At 28.1% G+C, this 27753-nt stretch overlaps 1 protein-coding gene across 3 annotated transcripts in view; it reads left to right on the plus strand.

Annotated features, from left to right (window-relative positions):
- The window catches only part of Ten-m (teneurin transmembrane protein Ten-m), an 887841-nt gene that overhangs the window by 830522 nt on the left and 29566 nt on the right, over positions 1-27753 (plus strand). For all 3 annotated transcript variants that reach the window (XM_075378109.1, XM_075378112.1, XM_075378111.1), the window contains 8 exons: positions 1353-1560; positions 14373-14589; positions 17203-17379; positions 19449-19684; positions 21027-21199; positions 22686-22938; positions 25295-25530; positions 26853-27281. In XM_075378109.1, the coding sequence (XP_075234224.1) occupies positions 1353-1560; positions 14373-14589; positions 17203-17379; positions 19449-19684; positions 21027-21199; positions 22686-22938; positions 25295-25530; positions 26853-27281 (1929 nt within the window). The remainder of the gene's footprint in view (positions 1-1352; positions 1561-14372; positions 14590-17202; positions 17380-19448; positions 19685-21026; positions 21200-22685; positions 22939-25294; positions 25531-26852; positions 27282-27753) is intronic.

Raw genomic sequence — 27753 nt, forward strand, 5'->3', positions numbered from 1 at the left:
ACTACTTGAATATCTCTATTAGTTTCTGAGAAATGATTTTTTTTAATTGCTTCAACTTTTTTCAATGACTGTATTTAGTAATTAAGATAGAAATATGGCAATTGCATCAACTAAAGTATTAATATTACATTGTCTTGTTTAATTACATAGATTACTGTAGCATTTGAATTTATTAATTTTTTTTTAAATAAATTAATATTAACATCAAGGTTTTAGTAAAAAAAATACACAAATAATATTAAAATTTGATAAAAATTTATTTAAAAAATTAAATATTTCTTAATTAAATGACAATTAGAACATGGGTTATTAATTCCATTTAATTTTGGTGTCAATGGTTAAGGGGCTGTGATGATATAGTCATCGCATAGTTCTGTATCTCAAAATTTTTACATAAAGAGAAGAAAAATGTTTTCCTCTATACTTTAATATTACATATAATTAGAAGTTTGTCAAGCACAAAGTCCTCACTAGCCAGTTTGCCACATTTTTTACTACATATTAAGGCTCATAAAGAATTCCATAACAAAATGTTTAATATATTATCCAAAATGGTAGTGTATTTTTGAAAGGTGCGTTACCAAAATAATCTTTTCTTTTTTTTTAAATGTTATGTTGTTTTTATAGTTTTAAAAATGTCTATTTATTTTGCTAGTAAATGTAGTAGAAATAACAAAGGTGGACCATTGAATGTAAAAATAGGAGGAGAAAAGATTATGGAGGTAGAAGAATTTTGTTATTTGGTTAAGTAGAATTACTAAAGATGGATGAAGCAGGAGCGATATAAAATGCCGAATCAGGCGAAACGAGCCTTTGGTCAGAAATATAATTTGTTTACATCAAAAATTAATTTAAATGTCAGGAAAAGATTTTTGGAATTATATGTTTGGAGCGTAGCTTTATATGGATGTGAAACTTGGACGATCGGAGTACCTAAGAAGAAAAGATTAGAAGCTTTTGAAATGCGGTGCTATTGGAGAATCTTAAAAATCAAATGGATGGATTAAGTGACAAATGAAGAGGTGTTGTGGCAAAGAGATGAAAGAAGCATTTGGAAAAATATAGTTAAAAGAAGTGACAGACTTATAGGCCACATACTAAGGCATCCTGGAATAGTCGCTTTAATATTGGAAGGTCAGGTAGAAGGAAAGAATTGTGAAGCAGGCCACATTTGGAATATGTAAAACAAATTGTTAGGGATGTAGGATGTAGAGGGTATACTGAAATGAAACGACTAGCACTAGATAGGGAATCTTGGAGAGCTGCATCAAACCAGTCAAATGACTGAGACAAAAAAAAATTGAACTGCTTGATTAATTTGTATTTTATAAATGTCTAATTTTTATTTTCAGATGGACTTGTGGATTGTGAAGATCCAGAGTGTTGTTCAAATCATTTTTGTCGAAGCAGTCAACTTTGCGTTTCTGCACCAAAACCAATTGATATTTTATTAAGAAAACAACCACCGGCAATAACTGCATCATTTTTTGAAAGAATGAAGTTCCTAATTGAAGAAGATAGTCTGCAGAGTTATGCCAAACAAGAGAATTTTAATGAAAGGTAAGAGTTTTTTTTATTAACAATATTTTTAATTAATATTTGTCAAATATGTGTCATATTGTGTAAATATACATGCATATTTTATTTTTATATGTTAATTTTTTATTTTATTTATTTACTTTTTTTAATTTGACATTATCTAGATGAGGATAATTCAAGGTTAATCAAATTTTTTTCTAGAAAAAAATGATTAGTGTGACCTTTTTGACTTTATGAATTCTGTTTCTATTAATCAATATATTTGTTTTTGTGTTATGGTATTCTGAAATGACTTGCACTAATGTTACAACACACTCAAAACACTCTGAAATAATATTTACTGATTCAGAATTTTTACTTTCATTGCTGACTTAAAGTTGTAAGTTTGAAGGGATTAGAAAGATTAACTCTAGGCATTTCAGACCTTTATATCTATAAGGATTGATCTCAACAGTAATGGTTGTCTAACTGTATGAAAGAAGATGATAATTTGAAATTATTTATACATGTCTACTTAATTTTTCTATATGATCAGCATTGATTTTTAATTACTTTTCATATCAAGAAACAAATATTTCTATACTCCTTGCATAAAAAACCTACTACCTGGGACTTCAGCTAATTTAGAATTGTTATGTTCTAATCCTAATTTTTCTTGAACTGTTGAAACCACCACTTTGAGATGAAGGAAGACATTGAATTCTCAAGCTGTGATGTCTGGTTTGTAAAAAATACAAGGTAATAAAAAAGCCCATAGGAAATGTTGAATCTTATGAACAATGTGTTACAAATGAGGACGTTTCTTAATATCAGTATTCCATTTAATTGGTTCTGAATGGCATGCCTCAGTGTTTTAAAATTTGGCATGCCTCAGTGTTTTAAAATTATTTGGCGAGAGCACTAATCACAAAATCTATTTTTACTAATCTTTGACATTAGTTAACCTTCATTCATCTAATAGATTTCACCCAAGGATTGAAACATTCTGTTTTAATAAATCAAACCGTAGAATCAAGTTCACAACTGGCAGAATTTTTTTATTGTTATATTTGCATTAATACTATCACAAGAAAGCCTGTACTAACCGACTGCTGACAAAACAGATATTAAGTATATTTCTTGGAGTCGGTGACCATAATCTAATTCACTCTTATCAATCACTTTTTTTTATCATTGTCAAGCTCTTGAAAAAAAAAATGAAAAAAATATTTTCAAAGGTGTTATTTTATTTCATCCGAAATCTTTCTAAAAATGCTGTTTTTTTAACAAATATATTAGCAGACGGTTCTGCAGTTTTCTAAAGAATATTGTATATTAGAATTATAGAATTTTTTTTTAATTGATGCTTCCCCATAAAATTAAGTATTTTGTATATTTTATATGAAAAACTTGCACATGTGATTTGCTAGCACCATCTTTTTTAATGACTTTATAAAACCTTCTTGGATCTGTCAAACAAATTCTTGATTAACTATATATTGTTTAATCCACTGTTCCTATTGATTCTGAATTTCAGTAGATTTATAAAATATAAAATTCTATTTTCTTTAGAATAAAAAATAATTTTCTATTGCACTGGTAGAATTAATTTGAAACTCTTAAAAACCTACTATTCATTATTCAAAGCCCAATGTCAGTAATAATTGTAGAGCTGCCCAATATATTATTTACATCATTATTTTTCTCATAATTTTTCTGCAATATAACACAGTGATGGACTTTTTATACACAAAACAACCTTGAATCTCCCTCAGACATTTTATAAAACAAAAAAAATCTTAAAATGGCTGTTATTATTCACAATTTTTTTTTTACATTTTAAAATTTTGTTTATATACATATATATGATCATTTGTGTGTTTATATTATTTATATATATTTTGAAAACTGTTTATTGTTAAAATAGGTATAAAGCTATTTTTAATGTTTTTATTTATTTTTTTTTTTTATTTGCTATAATAAATGTTATGTAATTTATAACATCTTCTGTGTTACTGTCGTTAGTCATTGACGACTGAAATATATAATTTATATTATATATTGAATTTATTTAAATAGGATTTATTTTTGAAAATATTATATACGTTTTATCTTTTTTCTCTATATATATATTTATTATATACATATATATATATCTTGTTGCTATGTTGTGCCCCATGTGCATTTCCTTAAACAATGCCTTGTGTTAACGTCACTGTATGTTTTTTGACAAACGCTTATCCTAATTATGTTTATGTAATTATTTATATTTTGATAATTATTTGTTTTATTATATATAATTTTTTTCTGAATACTCTTTGTTTCTTTATGATTGATTATTTGGTAACATCTAATGATTTTTTTTTTTGTAAAACACTAAAATTTAACTTAATTTTCAATGAAATTAGTATGTCTAGAATATAGTTTTTCATGTTGTTCTATTTCTAATATCTATTATATATCTGTCATATTTCTATTTAAAAGTTTAATTTCTTTCAACTCAAGGAACAGAATGCATTAAGTAAAAAGTATATACTATGAATTAATGTAGCATAATTCATGTACTATGAATTAATGTAGCATAACTCATGTTATGTAGCACTATATCTAGCATTAAAAAAAAACTCTAATTTAGGTGATTATTAGTTGGAAAGGATCAGCTGTAATACCTGATACAGTGTAATTAATTCAAGTGACCACATTATTTATCTATAATGCCAAAAGGAGAGATGTCCATTTTACAGAACAGCTTTAGTCACAGTTCAACCATCCTTACTGTATCTAGCCTGCTGGCTGTAACAGTAGTTTTTTTTCTAAAATATATTTTCCTTTATAATGTTAAGCTATCTTGGATGGTTATAGATAGACCTTTCACCCCAATACCAAAATCACACCTTAAATATTCTTGGTCACAATTTGGGAAGAACAGGAATGGATCAAGTATACCTGCAGTAATAGAAACAAAACAGCAAATCCATTATTTCTTAATAATTTTATTATTTCCAGCATTGTTTTTAGCTAGATACTGTAGCTATGCCTATTCATAGATCTGAAAGATTCTGCAAAAAGTATCAGTTAAATATCTGTCTAAAGCCGATGTTCCCCATTTCAACACTTGATCTAAGAAATCACACCATATTTTGAATTTTCTTTACTATTGAATTAGTCATATGTTTATTTCGATGAACATATTCAGATCCCATCGTCTCTGTCAATCTTCTACCCTGTGGACAAACCAAAAAGTATGTCAGACATCTTTCATTTCCTCTCACCAATTTTAGAATTTCCCATTTATTTACCTGCATCAACAAATGGTAATACCACCTATTTTTTTTTAGAAAATCTCTTGAAAAATCAATGGAAAGATAGCAGTATTTAAATTAAACCTAAGAAGAAGTTCATCTTTCCCAACATACTTCAATAATTTGTGTGTTGTACAGCCCTAGGATTTTGGTACTACACTTACATGCTAATTTTTCATAGTAAATGCACTAACATAAGATCCCCCCTTTTATATTAATTGTGATACATTTTGAAAGAACACAGGAAATCATCATAGAATCTTAAAACTGAGATTAACATATGGAATTTACTTTTTGCAAACAAATTCAAAATAATATGAAATAGTTTTCTGTTCCCTATTTCCTGAGCCATATAAAAGATTGCATGTCAACATGCAATCCTAAAAACAATACATATATTATATAGCAATACATGCATAAATTTTACTCTGGTTTATCACAGGGACTAATTGTATAACAAGCATTATTATATGCATCATATCCATAAAAAAGAAAAGAAAATATAGTGCATAGTAGTAATTTAATATACCCTTTTCTGTTGAAAAACAGTTTACACTATCTTTTTCCACTCAGCTGAGAGAATTATTTTTATAGATCAACTTCAAATAAATTCAGCTTGCCTAAAAGTACAGTATAAACCAGTAACTTTTTTTTCTTAGTCATGGTGTTTCTGTAAAAATGTACCATTCTAAATAATTAATTATAATAAAGAGAAAAAGAAGTAGTTCAATTTTTACAAAGTACTACTTTTAGTACATTCAAATTTTATGTAATGAGAAATTTTTCTTATAAATTTAAGTTTTTTGTGTTATAGTTCAACTAAGTTGAAAAAATATAGTATAAAAAATTAGTAATTAATACTATAAAAATTAAAGCTAACTAGCGTTTGTCAAAAATATATGAAAATGTCTTATGTGTAAAATAACACTAATGTTAAATATACTGTTCTTATCATTAGTGTTATAAATAAACAACTACTTCTAGATAGATGTGTTACATTAAATAAAAAAATAATTACTTCTTTTTTATTAAATGTTTATTATTTATTTTAATTTAATTATTTCATTTTTTTCAATTATTAAATCATGTTCAAATTATAGTATCATATAAGTCACCTTTTTGTTTATTTTTTTATTATTATTACTGTTACTAAAAAAAAAAAAAAAATTAATAATGTCGCCAAAATAGAAATTAAATCTAGATTTTCTTTTTTAATATTTATTTATTATTATTTAAAAAATAAAAACATAGAATTAAGTTAGCGGATGTAGGTGACTAAGTGTTGGCATTTTCTTAATGCTGCCTCAGTGTCTTTTGGAATCACTTCAATTCAAGGTAAGGCGGCAAAAATTAACAAATAAAATCATATGCACGTAAAGCAATATTATCTCAGTTCGCTATTATTTATTATTATTATTACTATTATTATTATCTACATTCCATAATTCAGTCTTTATGCCTTTTTTGTCATTATTATTTGTTTTAATTAATGTAAAGTTACTAATGTGGTCTTCTTTTTTTTAGTTAATATAATAAATTTATAAAATATGTTAAGAATTTTGATTTATAACTTATATTGGTTATAAAAAAAATGTTGGTATGCTTTCTGGGCAGTGTAATCGTGAAAACATTTTAAATTCTTTACCAACAGAAGATACTTGGTATCTTGTATTTACTAGTATTAGTTGATTATTTAACGGAACTGTTACTTGTCTGTCTTTCCACAGTTTTTTAATTGAAACATTTTTTATAATTGCACTTTTTATAAAATTCAGTTTTTCAAAGTCTTAAGAAATTACTTCTTTATTTTTCATTACCTCTTTTTTTCAAAAAGGTGTTTTAGTAATTGCTATGAACGAGAAAAGAGATTGGAAATAGCAGGAATAGGTTAGGTTAGGTTAGTAACAAGTGTGAGTGTAGCATATTTTGATGTAGGATATATCCATAAATAGTAATTAGTTAATTTCTAATAAATTTTGCATTGGTTAAAATACTATTGTATCATTGTGCAATATTTAATATGAGAATTATTCCGAAATTAACATCCTGTTGAGTTGTAAAAACAGTTAAGAGAACCAGCCAGTTTGTAATTAACCCTATCAATGAGCTCCTTCTTGATTTCAAAATGTTGTGTAATCAATCAGCTGAATCTTTATTATGGTGAAGACGTGCTAGAGTTGGAACCCAGTCCAGATTGTACAGCAATGATAAAAAATTTCCTGACTTGAATTGAATGAGTAAAGTATTTCTGAAACCTGTGGAATGTAAAAGAAAAATGCTCTTTGTTAGCATACCAAACTGACAAATTATTTTTATTGATCATCTCAGCTACTTTATTATTTTCCCGTAAATTCTAACATTATTGTCATTTCCAGATATCATGAAGTCTGTAGATAAAATTTCTTGTGATTTCAAAAACTGTATATCTTTTTTCAGTGAATAACCTCCTTAATTTTTTTCTTCTTTGTTAGGCAAATAAGTGTACATTCAGTCTCCTAGCACCAATCTCTCATAGTAAGGTTTCTGTTATCATAAATATAACAAAATCATTATGGATCTCAGCAGTACAAAATATGTTCATATCATGTGAGGTGTATACATTGTCTTCATAAGTTCATATATTATTACTTTTGAGCAATAATGGCAGGATCTATGTTTCATCAACCACTACTTTCCTGTATCAAATGGATATGTAGCAGGATTATAAATTGCTTTTAACAACTTATTGTATATGCACTGCATTGCTATAACAACTCATTTTATTTTAAATAGCCATCAGCTTTGGAAGCCAAGTTTGGAATAGCTTTTGTAATTTTATTACTAGTCATTTTAGCAATCTTTTTGTTCTTATTATTATATTACTTAAAACTCATTACTGGATTTTACATTGCTGAAGTTAGTTATATTTATTTTTTATGATCTCCAAATTAGCAGAACACTCAAATACAATTATAAACACTCTAATTAAGGGTTAAAAGATAATTTGAGTAGATTATTTGAATAAATCAATTGAAAATCACATAACTCTTTCTAATATTTTTATGGTTATTCAAACTAAATATTTTGTTAAGTTTTATTTTTTATTAATAATTTTTCCAGCCATGTAATGTATATTTATATATGAGGGTTATTTTTTTTTCAAGGTCAAATCGGTCACGAAATTAAAACCATAGTGAAAATAAAAACGTTTTTATTTGTAACAAGTACTTACATAGTTACACTATTTCTCTACATAGTCACCACTCTGATTTAGACATTTGTCATAGCATGGTACCAACTTTCCAATACCCTTGTCATAGAACAGAGCCGCCTGTGTTTTCAGCCATCTTTCTACTGTGGTCTGCAGGTCGATGTTTGTGCCAAAATGTTGTCCTCCTAGCCAGCGTTTCATGTGAGCAAAGAGGTGAAAATCGGATGGAGCCAAGTCCAGGCTGTATGGTGGGTGATCAAACACTTCCCAACAAAAACGCTGCAGGGGCTTCTTTGTTATAGCTGCAGTGTGCGGCTTAGCATTGTCATGGAGAAAGACAATGCCTGATGACAACATTCCTCTCCGCTTATTCTGAATTGCCCTTCATAGATGTTGAAGAGTCACGCAGTATGAGGCTACAGTGATGGTCGTGCCAAGTTCCATGAATTCCACCAAGAGAACTCCATTCCGGTCCCAGAACATAGTAGCCATACACTTTCTGTTGGAGAAGGTTCGCTTGAACTTCTTTGGTTTACTGGAAGAATGAGAATGCATCCACTGTTTGGATTGTTCTTTTGTTTCTTCAGTTTCGAAATGGACCCATGTCTCGTCCCCTGTGACAATTTTGTTCAAAAAATATTCTCCTTCATTGTGGTAGCGCTGGAGAAATGTTAGGGAGGCGCCCATTCTCATTGTTTTGTGATGGTCAGACAGCATCTTGGGAACCCATCTTGCCCACAGTTTGTGGTACTGAAGTCTCACTCACAATGGTGTAGAGAGCTGACCTTGAAATTTCAGGAAACTAATCACTCAATACAGAAATTGTGAACCAACGATTTTCTCAAATTGCCTCATCCACTCACTCAACGAGATCATCGGTTGACACTGTCTTTCTTCCTTGACCACCTGCATCTTGAACATCTGTACGTCCTGCTTTAAAGTTCCTGCACCATTGTCGCACTTTGGTGTCACTCATTGAAGGTTCACCGTACACATTACTTATTCATCGATGAATTTCAGCTGCATTACACCCCTCAGCCTGAAGAAATCAAATTACCGCACGCACTTCACACCGCTATTGTTGTAGACATGTTTACATGCTAGCTGCATGTTCCGAACTAAACGAAGTGACGCGGCATGATTGAAGGCCATACTAGAGATGCTGCGCAACACATATGCGCAAAGGTTCATCAGATTTTTGCGCGGGTTTTTATTTCACGACCAATCAGACCTTGAAAAAAAAATAACCCTCGTATGTCTTTTAAATCCCTCTTTTCAAGTGTCTATATTATATTGCAATTTTCAAGAAACTTTGGTTTTGCGGATTAGAAAACATTGTATCAACTGACATTTTAATTGTTATTAATCATCTCGTACAATTGAGACAAATCATAACCAATATATATTTCTTGAAAATCAGTTACTATATATGTATGTAAAACCTAAACTCAAAAATAGCCCTAAAATTCTGATATTAATAGCTAATTTTTTACCAGAAATATATAACAACATTGTGCTGTGATTTTTAAGTATTCATAAAGTTTTGGCATTAATTTTTTTTGGAAATAAAAAGTATTTTTTTTTTAAATTTAAAATTATTAGTAATTATTTTTAAAATTTAAAATAATTAGTTTACTAAAAGTAATTTTTTCCTAATAATGAGCAAAATATTTTACTATTTGTTTACCTTAGATAAAAATATATTATATAAAAGAAGGTAATAAAAGTTTTAAAATATAATTGATAAAATTTTATTATTACTAAAAAATAAATACACATTATGAAAAAATAATTTCACGTTGAAGATCTATAATTAGTACTTTACAAGCATGTTGTATACAATTATTTTTAAAAATCCATTTTTTATTTTATTATCATATTTTTTTAATTAATATTCTGAGTCTTTAGTCAGGCTGTTGATCATAGATTCTGTCCTAACCTTTCACTTTTTTTTTAATATTATTTTCTTAAATTATCTATCTTTCTTGGTATTCCTATACTTTTATTACTGTTAAAATTATTTATTGTGGTCGCCAAAATTATTATTAAAGTATATTATCATTTTTTATAATTTTTAATTTCTGTGTATTTTTTGCATAGTACATTTTGTAAAATAAATTAATACAGATTAGCACCAATATAAATTATACAATTTTTTTTTTGTATTGTAACTGTTATAATGTTGTATAATTATAATAATTTATCGTAAATGAATTTTTATATTCAGGTAAAATTTGTGTTTGTATTTGTGTTTTGTGATTATGTGTTGCATGTGCTATTGCTGTTTGTGTTAAAGAAACAATTCCTTTTACCTAACTGAACCTAATAAACCTTTTCCTAAAGAGTGATACGTCACTTTTAATTTGGCTTTTTTTAGTAAAACTGTTTAATTTTTTCTGTATAACTTTTTTTTAGTAGATTTATATACATATTTGATACAATAATGTTTTTTTTTAATAGATTTAGATTAATTTATTATTTCCTTTACAGCTAAATATAAATTAGATTTAGAATTAATAAGTTTATTATTATTAACTTTTAAAATTTCAGGTTTGTTTTAATCTACACTAGATATTTTCATGTTAAATTAATTTTGCTCAAGTTATTTAAATATAATTTTTTTTACTTAATAATTATTTTAGAATCAAATTAATTACTTTAACAATTGATATAGTGAGATCAGACTTTATGGTATTATAAAAACCTTTGGACTGACATATGTGTTCATATTTAATGAATATATATGCCAGTTAAAAGTAATATTTCATTCATGTTAAAAATATATATATTTTTTTTAAATTTAATGTACTTCTGAAAAATATTATAGAAAACATGATAAATAAATCCTTAATGGGAAAAAGGTATGAAAATATGACAATATTTAAATACCAAACATCATCCTCTTTACCTTCTCTGAATAATTATTTAGCATTGTAAACATTAAACTTGAAAAAAAAGGTTTTAAGGATAGAATAATACTTTATGTCACGTGTTCTTTACAATGGGACATGATTTAGTTATATATTATGAATTTGCTAATACAAGATGCAGTTTAGAATTAAACTGTGTAACTAAATTTGCAGAAAAGATTGAAACAACAAGAAAGTATAAGTTTACTAAGAATCGTAATGAAAATACATGCATTGAATTCAATCAACTCACAGATATTTATTTTCATTTATAATGGAAGTTAAAACTTTTGCAAGGTACATTCATAAAGTAAGGGTTGTCGACTTACATTTAAATATTAGCGAGTTTAAACACAGTTTCATGCATGCAGGGCCATCTATCGGCTATTTACGAAGCCACTACAGTTGTTTTGATTCAGTAGTCGTTTGCCTGCCAGTGAATGCAGATCGCAGTGTCCATGACAATTGTTTATCCGCCAGTTGTGAAGTGCACACTTGATTCAATTTTTATGTGCGAAAGGATCTTCAGTTGCTGAAATTCATCGGGAGTTGTGCCTAGTGTACGGACCTAGGCCATACACTAGGCACTTTCCTTCCAGTGTGTGAAAGAGTGAAGGAAAGGTTTAGTAAACTGGTGTCAAAACTTTAAAAATGGCCACACAAATGTGCACAACAAAGAGCAGAGTGGTAGGCTCAGTATTCGGACCAATAAAATTGTTGAACAAGTGATCTGAAAACTGCAATGTGATTGGCGATTGACAATTACTGCTCTGACTGATGAATTTCCGCATGTTGGACACACCTCTATCTGCACGATTGTCACAGAAAAGCTCGGATATCAGAAATTGTGTGCATGGTGGGCACTGAAAATGCTCACCGATTTCCCATATTGTTACAGGCGATGAGACAGATATCTTATACCAACGCAGAATCGAAACAACAGACAATGCAGCAGTGCCATTCTAGTTCCCCAAAACTGAAAAAGTTTAAGCAATCTCCGCACTTTAGTTGAAAAATGTTGGCTACCATTTTTTTGGGATGAAAAGGCCATCATTTAGGTTGATTTCATGGAACGTGGATCAACAATTACAGCTGATGTGTACTGCAAAATGCTCATCAAACTGAGACATGTGATCCAAAATTGACAACACAGGAAACTGTTGTTCGGTGTAATCCTCCTTTACGACAACACGCGTTCTCACACCGCTGCCTTAACCAAGAAGAAGATTCAAGATTTTCATTGGGAACTTTTTGACCACCCTCCATATAGTCCCAGCCTTGCACCTAGTGACTACTTACTCTTTCTGAATTTGAAATAGTGGCTTGGGGGACAAGGTTTGAAAACGATGAGAAACTCGAGACTGCCAACTGGTTCATTTCCCAGGCGGCGAACGTTTATGCAAAGGGGTTAAAGAAACTGGTGCAGCGTTACGAAAAGTGCTTAGAACTGAATGGCGATTATGTGGAAAAGTGAAGTAAATATGTAGTAAACTAAAACTGTAGTAAAAACTTCTTCTAATGAGTTAATCTTTTTTTTTGACCAAACGAGCCTTACTTTATGAATATGCCTTGTACTATGATTTTTTTACAGTCTACATGACATCCTATTGATATACTAGGTTGTAATAGTAGCAGTAGTAGTAGTAGTAGCAGCAGTATGTTAGATTAAGTTTTACTCCATTCTACACCTTAAGACTACAAAAATTTTACTATCCATGTCTATATATATATATAATATTTGTGGCAGCATCATGATATCAAAAAATTCTTAAAATATTTGTCACAGCAGCAGTACTAAACATTTTAAGCACCAATCTGACTTGGATAATAATAGAAACATAACAGATATGGTGTGATTACAAAAGAGCAAAACTTTATATTTAAAGTTTACAGTACTAACAGATGTTATAAGTCAGTTATTTAATTTAGTAATTTTATGTGTATATAATACAGCAAATAAAATTGTATAAGCAATTTTTAATTACATAGAAAAATAAAATGAAATGAACTGCATGACAATAAAACATTTATCTACACTTAATTTGTCATGTATGCACAATCTTGTATTTGATCTGTCGTTATATGATAAATGAATGGACTGATAATGATGTTTAAATATGGTAACATTAATGTTTGATTTTAAGCATCCCCTTTTAACAGATGAACTTATCAAAAGGCATAGTACATTAAGAGATAGTACTAACAATACAAAAACTCGTAAATGAATTATCAAAAAATTAATTGAATAATGAGTGTGAATAATTGTGTTCTGGATTAATAAAAAAAAGAAAAGAAGAAAATTGAGATGTTTGAGATAATGTGTTAGATGGCAAACTGCATTCTTTACAAGCTGGCCATTCTGTGACATGTGAAAATGAAAATTGAAGGATGTGAAGTAAAGTATAATGTCAGAGCTACATTCAGTTAAATAATTCCTGGATTTCAGTCACTTAAAGGTTAAAAATAAAACATCCTTCTTACATGAATGATGCATCTCATGCAATTTAATTCATTTTTTGAATGACAAATATCAGGGCTGTCTGTTTATAAGTGTATTTGATAAAAGATTATGGAAAAAGAATCATTTTAATGATGTAAATTTTGACATTTCACTTTAACTTTATTAATTGTATTTGTTGTCATTACATGTGATGAAAAGTAATCATTTGTTAGAGATCAACTGAATAATAAAATATATAAAAGTAAAAAAACTTTATTTAACATAAGCTTATATAAATTTATCGGCAAGTGAGTGTAACGTGTCAAAATTTTGAGACTTTTGGAATATCCACTTAATGAATGTGTTATACTTTCTGTTGTCTTTTTTTAAATGAATTAGTATGGATTTGAACAGTACCATTGTTATTCCCTATCATTCTCAACATCATTTACTAACAACTATAGCAAAATGATTATACATAAACTTTAAGTTAGAAAATGTAACAAGATAATTAACTTAATGTTTATTATGGAGTCTACAGATACCTTGCCTTCTTCATTGAGTCAGATTTGTTTTTTTTTGCATTATCATATCAAAATGTTATAAGCTCACAGAAATGCAGATGGTATTCAGCCCTACATGTGATACCTTCATTCTATTTATTACAGAAACTAGTTTTATAACAAACATCTTTACTTTCAGAGAAAGCAACTCTAAATAAGGTTGCTTGAATCTTAGATATTTTTACATATGTGAAGTTTGTAAATATTAGCTTTACAAAATAATGTACTGCTTTTGTCAAGAAACAATGCTTTAAAGAACTGGTTTATACTTAGTTTTAAAATATTTTTTATATACTGTTATTAAGTATAAATCTTCTTAAGATTTCTAATATTTCCATGGATTACTTTTAATTATATATATATTTTGTTTAAAAAAAAAATTTAATTTTTTATAATAATTTATGTATGTTGGTTTTTTTACGTATCTGTATAATATTTTATAAATTTCAGCCGTTCTGCTGTAGTTAGAGGTCGTGTTGTAACCGTAATGGGAATGGGTTTAATGGGTGTACGAGTCAGCACCAATACAATTAAAGAAGGTTTTACAATGACTAGAGAAGATGGATGGTTTGATTTACTCGTTAATGGTGGTGGTGCTAAAACATTGCAGTTTGGTAGAAGCCCTTTTCGTCTGCAGACATATATTGTTAATGTACCATGGAATGAGGTAAATCTTTATTTGTTTAAATTAAGTAGTAAAACTGTTTTAAGTGCATTTATCAAGTAGTAATATAAAACTTTTGCTCCAGAAGTAATCAAATTGATTGTTTTGCTGTTTACAGCCATTTAAATTGGGATTTAATACCTGGAAAGTATTCCTGTAGTACATAAAATGTCTGTAACAGATATTTGAAGAATTAATATTGAAGAAGAAAGACTATCTGATATGGTTCTATATCTGTAGTTGTTAATTACTTTACTCTAATTATACATGCACAATCCCAATATTTTAAACAATCTTCATACCTAAGGATTTAATACAGTATTAATAAGACCTGAGTTAGTTATACAATTAGAAAAAATTAATCCAGGTCAGAATTGGATTATAGATAGTGGAACTGGTATATATTGCAAATCACCAGATAAATAATTTTTTATATTAAGATAGCTACATTACTGTTTGTTAATATGAACAAACTACATACAGCAATAGAAATCTTAACGTTAGCAATTGACAATAGCTTGGTTTGGAAAATTGCTTTTTTTACATTTTTTTTTGTTGTTATAATTATATTAAACATAAATTGTTTTAACAAATGTTAGTATTTCTTTATTTTTATTGGTTTACTTGCTATTTTACAAGTATCTGTGTTTTGTTACGTTATAGTACATTTGTTTTGTTTAGGAAATATTTTATATTTTTTTAATATTATTAAATTTAAAATTAAAAACGTTAATTGTTTATATTTAACTACCATTAATACCATTTAATTCATGAAACTATATTTCAGTGTGAAAAAATATTTATTTAACAATGAATTATAAAAAAATAAAACCTAAATACTTATAAAAACTGAACAATTTTAGTGTAAATGCTGGTAAGCTGTGAATAATGTCAAAGTATAATATTTTACAAAGAAATCAGTTCTCAAAAATTTTGAAAAAGTATAATAGTGAAAAAAGTGAAATAAATTAAAATATTTGAACAAAGTATGGATATTATATTTCAAGAGTGATTAAGAAAGAATGCCTTTATCCATTATTTACTGAAATCATTCAAATTATTATGCGGTCTCACCTCTCCAACAAACCATACTCTTCAGAGCATGGATCTTATATGGTTTGAATTAAAACCCCAGAACCAAAAATAAAGAGAATTAAGGTTAAGGAGTAGGAGTGGTTGATAAGTAAGAGCAATCAATTCTGTTTCTTATACATCCATCCAGTATATACAATCATTGAAAAGCAAGAAATGCTACAAGTTATTTAAAAATAAAAAAATTGTTGAAATGCAATTTATTAAAGCTTATATGATTTGCTAGTGGTGCTTAATCATTATATAAAGATGCTTATATCATTATATAAATCCCATTGGATTCATTAGAAATAATAGAATGTTTATTGTAACATCCCAGTTTTGTTTATTTCTAGTCTTCATGCATGAATGAGGATGTGTTAACATTTTTTAGCAATTTTCTAGTGTAAAGAATTTGCTTGAAGATTGACATATGAATTTCATTTCAAATTTGGTAAGACATTTACAGCAAACTCTAAATATGTTACAAAAAGTTTATGAGGAAATGTTAAAATGACATTAATCAACGTTTTTTTATTCAGATGGTGCCATTCATTATGGCATATCCCATTTGTCCATAACATCAGTAAAGTGTTTTATTTGAAAGTAATTCAGCATTTGAGATAAGGAATAAAAAAGAAGAGGCGTGATACATAGTTAATCAAACATGAAGGGTGCACTGTGACAATGTTCCTGTACATTTATTATTCATTATTTGAGAATTTTTGTCAAAGTATAACTGGCTTGTATCCTAGCTTCCCTATTCACCTCTTTTGGCACCTACAGAGTTCTTTTGGTTTCTAAAGATGAAAGCCACTGAAATAATGTCATTTCTAGATAATACAGAGAGAAAATTATTTCAAGGATCTGAAAACTTTTTCTCAAAATGCGTACCAGAAGATAATCTAACAATAAATAAAATCTTGGTAATACTTTATTGATATTGGACAGGCTTCTTTGATGGTGATAAATCTGTATAATAAAATAAAATGATTTTGAAGAAAATCTGTTATGTAGGTGTATATAAAGATACAATATCTCCCAAAGAAAGGCCAAGGCTCCCTCCAACAGTTGGCTTTCATCCTGCCCACCTCAGCAGATCACATTATTTTTATCTAAAAGAAAGCAGTACTGATTTTGTATTGACTAATTTAAGTGTGTATCACAAAAAAAATATGTCTTTTCTTCAGTAAAGAACCACATGATAACGTAATCAAGATTTCCAAAGGAACAATTCTGCCTGTCTTCAGTATTGTGCATGATATTTGCAATTATCCAAACAAATTTTAAAATGATTACATAACCTATTAAAATACTTTTTTTTTAAAAAAAAGGTATAAGATGCAGTAGAACTATAAATTCTTCATAAATTTGTAAAATATAAAATATTGCAAATCTCAAAAGATCTTTCACACTTTGTCATCAGCCTTCTTGATAAATTCTAATAAATTGTACAATGTTACTGCACAGCTATAATAAATCGTAATAGTCTAATCTTTTTATCTGATTTTTATTTTAATTCTTCTTGAATAATCTATGTTTTAGGTTGTAATAATTGATACGATTGTAATGTATACTGGAGATGAAAAAATTCAATCACTTGGTCCTCATGCGTGCAGAGCTCATGATTATGATCTGATGAAGCCAGTTGTATTAGCTACATGGAAACATGGATTTCAGGGTTCATGTCCCGATAAAAGTGCAATTCTTGCAGAATCTCAGGTAATACAATACTTGTTTATCACTTTTTTACTTGTGTTTTACATGATATGTGACTAATCTAAATATACTGCATCATAATAAGCTGAATAACCTGTCATAATTATTCCATAGTTTTCCCATTTACATTTATTCACTGTTAAAAAATAAGAAACAATGTTAAAAATAATAACATTAATAGCACACAACCGAAATACATTGTTAAAAGGTATTCGTGTTTCGTTACTGGAAAATTACATGAAAAAAGATTTTTTCTAATGAATCAAAAAAACAGGAAACTTATTTACTCTTCACTTTAAGTATTGATTAGCTTTTAACTGATATCAAAAAACTTGATTGATATCATTTACTCTACTCTTCTGAGAATCTAAAAAAACGAAATAAGTTTCAATTAAAATCAGTACTCTGATCAATCGTCAGTTTGATGGCAGTTCAGCATATGCTTAATTATGTATTTATGAAATCAGTTAAGATTTAATGATTTTTTTTATTTTTTTTTATTTTGATTTTTTATATTTTTATTTATATATTTATAATTTTATTTTTATTTTTATATTTATTATTATTTATAATAGAATAATTAATAGAAAATTCTCAATAATGATTTACAAAAAAAAAGTAATATCTAAAACTAGGTTCTTAAACATAAAAAAAATAACAGTAAAAGTAAAAAGAAGACTTTAAAAAAATAAAAGGTTACAAAATAAATATTATCATTAATAAATATTGATAAATAAGAACCAATATTTATGAATTGTTACTTAATAGGGTATTTCTACCTGAGATTATAAAATTAAGAATAATAAAAGTAGAAATAACTCTTAATTAACAAATCATTGAGCAGTCCAAGTTCAAAGTTAAAAGTTCCCCTTAAAATAAATCAATTAAATCTCCACTTCATCTGGCCTCTTTCATTTTTATTATTTTTACTTGTCTGGTTATTACAGAATAAATAGAGGGAGGTATTGCTGTTGTAAAAAAATATCCATTGAGATGTATATATATTCTGATTCAAGCAAGGAACTAAGAAACATCAAGCTTGCCAAAAATTGTTCACAAAGATATATATATATATATGTGTGTGTGTGTGTGTGTGTGTGTGTGTGTGTGTGTGTGTGTGTGTGTGTGTGTGTGTGTGTGTGTGTGTGTGTGTGTGTGTGTGTGTGTGTGTGTGTGTGTGTGTGTGTGTGTGTGTGTGTGTGTGTGTGTGTGTGTGTGTGTGTGTGTGTGTGTGTGTGTGTGTGTGTGTGTGTGTGTTTCAAACCCCATATTTATATATTACAAATATAAATAAATTAATAAAAAAGTATTTTATCAAAAGTTACTTCTTCCAGAATCAAGCTAAAATGTATTAAAATTCTGTTCATTTATAACAGCAGATTAATGTGCCTAAACAGAATGAAATATTGCCCAACTGTAATTCTAATTCGATTTACTATTGATTAATCTAATTCTAGTAAGAATTAAATTTAAAACATGGTAAGAATGTAATAATTGTATGGATTTAACACTGTAAGCTACAAGCAAGAAGATAATAATTTAGATGAGTTCTTTAGTTAAAGTTTTATCAATTTAATTTGTATTTATGATTTTTTAGGTATACAGGGAAAAAGTTACTTTGTATTATATCATGTTTTATACACTTAGAAAACTAAAGTTTATCATTTTTTTATCAATCATTATCTTATTATCATATAGAATTTTAAATTAGCATTATTTACAAGAAATGAGGATTCATTACTACATGAGGTCAAGGATAAAATCACTTTTGCAGATTTTTCTTATTTGAATGTTGTCATATTATTTATATTCTTTTACTCTTAAATAAGTTCTGTACTTAAATAATTTTTGTGAAACGTAGACTGAAAAGTTTCAAGACTGTTAATTGTCTTAAATAAGTACACAAGATCTGTCACTTTACTACTGATATTCTAGAACTTCTTGAGAACTTTAAAAATTAATTAGTTTTGAAAAATAAATACGTACATGTGTTATAGACACTATTTCTTGAATTTGTATTTTTTCAAATAGTAAACTTGATTGTTTTTTTTTGCTTTATTCATCATTTCTAGGTTGTTCAAGAGAGCTTCCAAATACCAGGAACTGGTCTCAATTTAGTCTACCACAGTTCACGTGCAACTGGATATTTATCTACTATACAATTACAGTTAACACCAGAAACTATACCACCAACACTTAAATTAATACATCTTTTAATAACTATCGAAGGCATTTTGTTTGAAAAGAAGTTTGAAGCTGATCCTGGAATAAAATTTACTTACGCATGGAATAGATTAAATGTTTATAGGTCAGTAAAAGTGTTTTGTTTTTTGTTTTAAAATTTGTTTTGTTTTTTAATACTTTTCAACAGATAAAATAAAATTATATATTTACCAATGATTATTAGCACTAAAAGTTAAGAAATCACCTAGTCCTGAGCAAAATAGAAACTTTATTAAAACCTAATGGTTCCACAATTCTTAGAAAGTTTTTTAAAAGTAGAATCTTAAAAGATGCTATAAACATTAAAAGATGCTATGGTTTGAACATTTTATAAAATGATAGTAGTTGATTTCTAAAAGTTATTTTCCACACATTATTTTTTGTAGAATTTAATAACAATAATTTTGTAGTTGTTACCTTATAAAAAATGAAAAACAAAAAATTCATTATGTTTGACTAAGTATTACATAATTAATACGGCTGAATATAATATATCATTACTTTGTAAATTTTATTTCTTCGAAAAGTTTAACTTATTGTAATTTATAAAAAGTTTAATTCATTATTTGTTAAATAATAGTTTTAAAAATACTGCATTTGCTTTAGTAGCTTATGAGAAGCTATTGTAGAATATGATTTATTGTCTAAATCAATTAGTTTTTAGTCTTTTAAAAAAGTAATAATAACCTATTGATCATAATCAGGTTAGAACATTTTTTCACGGAAGGTGGATGTACTAAAATATTACCTACATTTAGGATCTGGCCAAATGGTTGGGGTTTCTCTATGGCCAGTTTTATTGCCTCATGCAACAGTTCCTTCAAGAGTAGAACTTTCTTTCTCATAATCCACCTTTTTCCTTTTTTACTGATTAATTCTTCCTCATTTTCATTTTTGTGGTTGTAATCTGATCCTCACTAGGTCCATACTGACATACTGGGATCTGTAGAGTCGGTGCATCTTTTGTGCAATCTAATGGGGAAGCCTGCCAATGGAATGATTCATGGATTCACTTTGTGTCTACAGAGTAAAGCCTAGATTCTGTTCCTCCTAATACCTTCTGACATACAATTTAAAAACATGAGTCCATAAAAATATATATAATTCATTTTTTTATTTAATTTTGAATTCATTCATTTTTAAGTGTTATACACTATCTTCGTTGTTAAGTATTCATATTTTAAAATGTATGAATTCTTACTAGCAACAAAATATAAAATTTGTGAAAATGAGAATGTCCATAATATTTTTGTAGGGAAACTAAGAATATTTTGAAATGTCTTGTTTGATATTACATTTTATAAGTGATAATAGATTATTTAAATTTTAAATAATAACGGACATTTAAAATTGAATATGTTAATGAGAGTTTTTATAACATTTTTATTTTTCATGTAGAATAAGTAATTTAATGTGTTTATTTTCAGGCAACGTGTTTATGGTGTAACGACAGCTCTAGTAAAGGTTGGGTATGAATACACGGATTGCAAAGATATTATGTGGGATGTACAAACCACAAGATTAAGTGGTCATGATATGAGCATATCAGAAGTTGGTGGTTGGAATCTTGACATACATCACAGATATAATTTCCATGAAGGTAAACAATATTTTTCTGTAATTTTTCATGACTATGGAAATTTAAATATAAAAGTACTTAACAAGTATTTAGATTTTCTTATGTCCAAAAAATATAAGGTTCGTAAAAAAAAATACAAACATATGAAATTTGCCTTGTATCTAACCCTTTCATCTGGAAGGTCCAGACTGTTTTCTTAGGCTACAAAGTTTCCATTTCATATCTCATCCAAGTTTCATGCAAAATTGGTGCACCATTGTATTTGTACTTGCTATTCCACTAGTAGCACTGTGTAATGGAATTGTTTTGAAATATAATTCCATCTGTTGTATCACTCTGTGTTGTTACATTTTTAGTCTGCAAATATGAAAGTGAGGTTTTCTTTTCAGTATTTGGTGATTTTCTGATATAAAGAAAATAAAAATCTTAAGAGCAATATGTTTGTATGAAATTTTGCTTCAAACTGGACAAAATGTTACAGAAATTCTGAATATTTTACAAGAAGTTGAAATACTTAAGAAAATAATAATAGCATGTTTAAATTTTTCAAAACTTGCTTTGGACTTAGCTAATACAACAGAGAACTAAGTGACATAGCTTCATTGGTGGGAGATAACATGTGTTAGTGCTCGATGCAAATGTTTCTTTCTGGTTGTCTGTTTGTTCCTCATTCATAAAATTCCTTTAAGGAAGGTGACTAATAAATTTGAACAGCATTTTCTTCATCCTGTAACAATTTTTTTTCCATGACCTTCCCTCATTCTTTTTCGCTCTTCCCTGCACACTCTTGAATCGCGTAATCTTCAGCCTTTCCCTGGTCTTCTTCCTATTATCTTTAATCATTACATATTTGAACCATATCATTCTGGAACATTTTCTATTATAAGTTTTCCCTTCACTATATCACTGATCCTTTAATTTCTTATCCCACCTATCCTTATAATTCTCAGAATATTACACTAAAAATTAATTTTACAAAGCTATGTTAAGTTAGAATTAAAACTGATTTTATTATGTACCAAATGAAGTGTTACCAGTGTGTGGACAATTTTGAAAGCTTATTAAAAAAAATTATAGGTAATAAAGCTCCCTCAAAAAAATAATAGAAGTTGATTCGTTTACATTTTCAAACATTGTGTATATGTATAATTTATAGATGAGGCAGAACTTTTTATACAGGAATAGAGGATAAATTGTCAAGGTTTTCTGATCTTATTTTATGGAACTTTAAATCAAAGTACCTTAATGCAAGATTGATCTTGTACCAATTTTTATAAGATTTATTCACATAATGAATCCTGCTAGAATCTTCTTTTTTAATATTATGTTTTTTTTAGTTTACAAAAATAAAAAAGTCATAATAACAATAATTTTCATTTCCATGTTTTGGGGGAGGGGTTTAAGCTATTTGCAAATGACACAAAAGTTTTAACTTAAAATTTAAACTAAAAATTACTTATTAATTATTATGTTGACATGGACTACTTATATTTTATTTTAATTCTAGGTATTCTACAAAAAGGTGATGGATCGAACTTATATCTTAAACAGAAGCCAAGAATTATTAAAACAACAATGGGTGATGGACATCAACGTCCAATCGATTGTACTGATTGCGATGGATCAGCTGGTACTAAACAAAGACTTCTAGCTCCAGTTGCATTAGCTGCAGCACCAGATGGTTCGATTTATGTCGGTGATTTTAATCTAGTTAGAAGAATTATGGTTGATGGAACTGTACATACTGTCGTCAGTCTTAAGTAAGCTTTTCTATTTCATATTTTTAAGTTTTTTAAATTAAATTATTTCATTTTTTAAATTTTTACCATATTTCTATTTTATAATATCTATATTGTCTTTTCTTATTTTAGTAAATTATGGTTTTAGTGTAGGTTAAAAACTTCCCTCTTCAAAGAACAGTATCAGTATATATATATATATATATATATATATATATTGTTTTACTAAATTAATATTTTATAGATTCCTATTATTTCTCTGTATGGTTAAATTAGATTGAATATAACACCTGGTACAGAATATTGAAATAAGACATATCTTACCTTAATTTTTCATGAAAGTATTTTCATGAGATCCCGCATCCTCAGTTATGATTGAAATAATTCTGTTAATGCGTAATAAAAATTTTAAAATAAAAATAATAAAGATAACAAAAAATTAAATATATTAGAAAAAATTATATGTATGAATACAAATAAAATTGGAATCAGACAAATCATCAGACTGTGTTTGAGAGAGACAGTCGTATTAAAACTGCAACAGTCAGCAGCAATCATGTAAATTAATACGCAATTTTCATTATTTTAGTGTCTTTATTTTAAAATTTTTTATTATGCAATAATGGAATTATTTCAATCAAGACTGAGGATATAGAATCCTGAGAAAGTACTTTTGTGAAAAATTAAGGTAAGATATGTCTTATTTTAATATTGTACTAGGTGATTTATTTAATAGAATTTATATATATATATATATAAATATATATCTGTGTGTGTGTGGGGGGGGAGAGGGAGAGCAATGCAATATATATGTCTATTATATAGGGGAAAGATACACACAAGGGTAAAAAACTGAATCATAGCTTCGAATTATGGCTAATGGAATTCAACTCTTGCATATTTGTAATCAAACATATTTGTAAAGACTTTTGAATAATTCAACCATTCGCAGATGAAGATTGGTGAAGAGTGCTGTTTTCAGTTCTTCATTCAAACCTTATATACAGCTCCCCTTTTCTTGCTTTCCTGAAGAAAAGGTTTGGAGGTATCAATAGGCTTGTATAGGCACTTGACAGAGCGAGAACCCGCTGGGTTGGTCTAGAAGTGAACGCGTCTTCCCAAATCAGCTGATTTGGAAGTCGAGAGTTCCAGCGTTCAACCCCTAGTAAAGTCAGTTATTTTTACATGGATTTGAATACTAGATCATGGATATCAGTGTTCTTTAGTGGTTGGGTTTCAATTAACCACACATCTCAAGAATGGTCGAACTGAGACTGTACAAGGCTACACTTCATTCATACATATCATCCTCATTCATCCTCTGAAGTATTATCTGAACGGTAATTACTGGAGGCTAAACAGGATAAAGAAAAAGAGAAGAAGGCCTTTGATAGAAACAGAGCCTTCTGAGTCAGTCCACAAGCAAACATGTAATCAGATAGTAATGACCCACTGATTCTTTAGGTCTTCACAGCCTCAGCATGGAAACCAGCAGGTTTAGATCTTTTCTTTCTTTTTCTATTTAGCCTCCAGAATCACCATAAGGTATTACTTCAGTGGATGAATGAGGATAATATATATGAATATAAATGAAGTGTAGTTTTGAAGTGCAGTGTTAGACCTGTAAACAGGGAACTGGTAATAGAAAGAATAAAAAATGTGTGGATGGTGAGGATAATCTACTCATCAGGATAATTGATCGTCTTACTAAGAAACAACTGGAGATGCATCTAACAAGTGAGAAAGTCAGTACCTTTGAAATTATATGATTACCATGATTGAGGGACACCATAGAAGTATGAACATTGTTGAATGTTGTGCCATCTTGTTGGAAATAGCCATTCTGTAGTACACCTATGTTTTCCATCGAATAGAGAGAACCTCTGAGCAGTAATGGTATGTATTTATAGTGTTTTCACAATTCACCATGTTGAAATCAATGGCTGAACACCAACTTTCTAGTCTAGAATGATTGGTGGAAGCAACAATAACAAGCATTTCATTGATTTATACTAACAGATGACCATTTATGTAATGAGATTATAGAATGTTGGTGGCTACTACAAGTATCCTAGGTTGCTGTAACAAGTGGTTATTTCCAAAATACCAGTCTAAGGAAAATTTTGGTAAGTCCCCACAGAATGACAAAATGTAAATTGCCATCTTTTTATTTGTTTAAAATAATTCTACAAGATTATTATAACTTTGAAATATTATTAATTAAATTGCATAACTAGATTTTATGTTGCATATATATTGGTATTGAATGTTGTATCTACTCAAAATTTTGTTTTCTGATGTATAGTAAATCAAGTTTCTTAAAAAAAAAAGATTGTTAAACAGGTATTTGTATTTAATTTTTCTTTTTTAATTTCAGTGTAACAAGAGTTGCTTACCGTTATCATATAGCACTGAGCCCATTAGATGGTACATTATATATATCGGATCCTGAATCTCATCTGATACTTCGTGTTAGAAATCCTGATGATTTTTCGGATCCTGAACATAATTGGGAGCCTGCTGTTGGTTCTGGTGAACGATGTTTACCTGGTGATGAAGCACACTGTGGAGATGGTGCATTAGCACGTGATGCTAAATTGGCATATCCTAAAGGTAATATAGTTTTTGTTACTAATTATTTTGTTTAATCTTGGCTACATTTTAATTTTTTTTTCTTTTTACCTATCAAAACACACTCAAGTCTTATCCTGTATATCAGAAATTGTAATTAAACTTTTTAACTTAGAAATTTTTTAATTTGATGTAAATTTATTTTGTTAGCAGGGAATAATACTATAATTTAAAAATTTTATTTTTTCATGTAATTTCCAAAACATTTTCTTTTTTTTCCTTTTTGAAAACCTTGGCATTGCATTAATCAAAAGATTTTAGACTTACTAGAGTGATTTTTTTTTGTTTTACAACATGTTAGTTGTTAGGATCAAATCTATTAAAAAGGTCAGATGTATTGGTAATTATGTTTTGATCGATTCGGTATTATATATTGGACTTTAATATATTACTTTTGATTATATAAAGTAAATAAAAATTTATATTGCAATTATTTGAAATTCCAGATTGTTAAAAATGAATTATGCCCTGTTTGATTTTTTCATTATTATAAACAAAAATGTTTAACTTTTGTTTATGTTATAATTTTCTTCAATAATATATAAAAGTAGTTCCAGCTTTGCAGTAAAAATTAGATCCTTGATAAGATCAAACCCAATTTTAGTTTAATCTTAATCAGTAGTTTATTTTAGTTATCATTTATGTTACTGAGGATAAATGTCCGACTTAATAGAAAATACAAAATTAATTTTATGACTGAACTATTCCTTCTAGAAGTCACGATGCAATATTATGTTGCCTAAAATATATGAAGTATGTAACTAACAAAAGAATATATGAAGTCGATCCAATGTAAGAACTACATAAACATCATTAACAGATGTTTTATTGAAATTATTTTCAAATTTATTTCCCAACTTTTTTCAGATAATAAAAAAAAAATTATCATGGACTCACAATTTTGTAGAATACTAAAATTCTAAAAAAGAAAAATTTAAAAAGATTATTTTTGTTATAAGTAATACTTATAACAAAAATAATCTTTACAGCTGTAATCTTACAGCTACATCTTATTATATCCACTAGAGAGTAAAGAAGTCATAGATTTTTAAATACTTGATTAAAAATTAGTAAACAAATACCAAGACATAACTTTTAGTTTTACTGAAAGTTCACCCAGCTTACAAAAAGTTTTAAAAAGCAATTCAATAAATTTAGATTAAATATATACAAAAATATGTTACCATTAAACAGTTTTCACAAAAAAAATTTGAATGAAAAATCTACAATTTATTTATAAAAGTCTGACTAGCTCTAATTTTTTAATCTAATTTGAATCTCATAGAATAATCTTTTTCTTTTAGGGGTTGCTGTTTCTGGTGATAACGTATTGTATTTCGCTGATGGTACCAATATAAGAATGGTGGATAGAGATGGTATTGTTACGACTGTTATTGGTAATCATATACATAAATCGCATTGGAAACCAATACCATGTGAAGGTACATTAAATGTTGAAGAAGTTCATCTAAGATGGCCAACAGATCTAGCGATTAATCCTTTAGATAATTCATTACATATTATTGATGATCACATGATATTGCAATTAACTCCAGATGGACGTGTTAAAGTTGTTGCTGGTCGACCATTACATTGTCCAGCTAGAGGTCATGATAGTGAACTTGCTACTCGTGCTACGCTCGTTATGCCACAAAGTATTGCTTTTGCTCCTACTGGTGATTTATATGTTGCTGAAAGTGATTCTCAAAGAATTAACCGAGTTCGAGTAATCGGTAAGTGTTTATTAGATGGTATTTATTTATTGATACAACTATAAAAGGCTGATGCTTAATAAATAACGTTTACTGATGAGTGATAAGGAATTTTGTAGCATGTGAAAAATGTCATACCTAACCGTGACTTTAACCTGGAACCTCTGGTTGTGAAACGTTCCCATTTTGCCATGTAGATGGGTGTTATGATTTGTTTTTTAATGTTTTACTTCAGGAGATTAGGCCTGGCAGTTCTCCAAAAGACTAAAAATGCCATCAGTAATCACATTTTTTTTTAAATAACAGTTATAGAAATTTTTTTTGTTTTTTTTTTTATGGAAAGATATTTTTAGTCGTTTTTTTAAGGTATAACTTATTTTGTTATATTAACCACAAAATATTTTTAATTGACAGTAAAAACAAAGTTTGATGGTAGTGAAAATAAACCGGAAAAACCAAGATTTTGGCATACATGTTTGTTTACATATGCTAA

This window comes from Lycorma delicatula, chromosome 11 (genome assembly GCF_047948215.1).
Source record: "Lycorma delicatula isolate Av1 chromosome 11, ASM4794821v1, whole genome shotgun sequence".
NCBI lineage: Eukaryota > Metazoa > Arthropoda > Insecta > Hemiptera > Fulgoridae > Lycorma > Lycorma delicatula.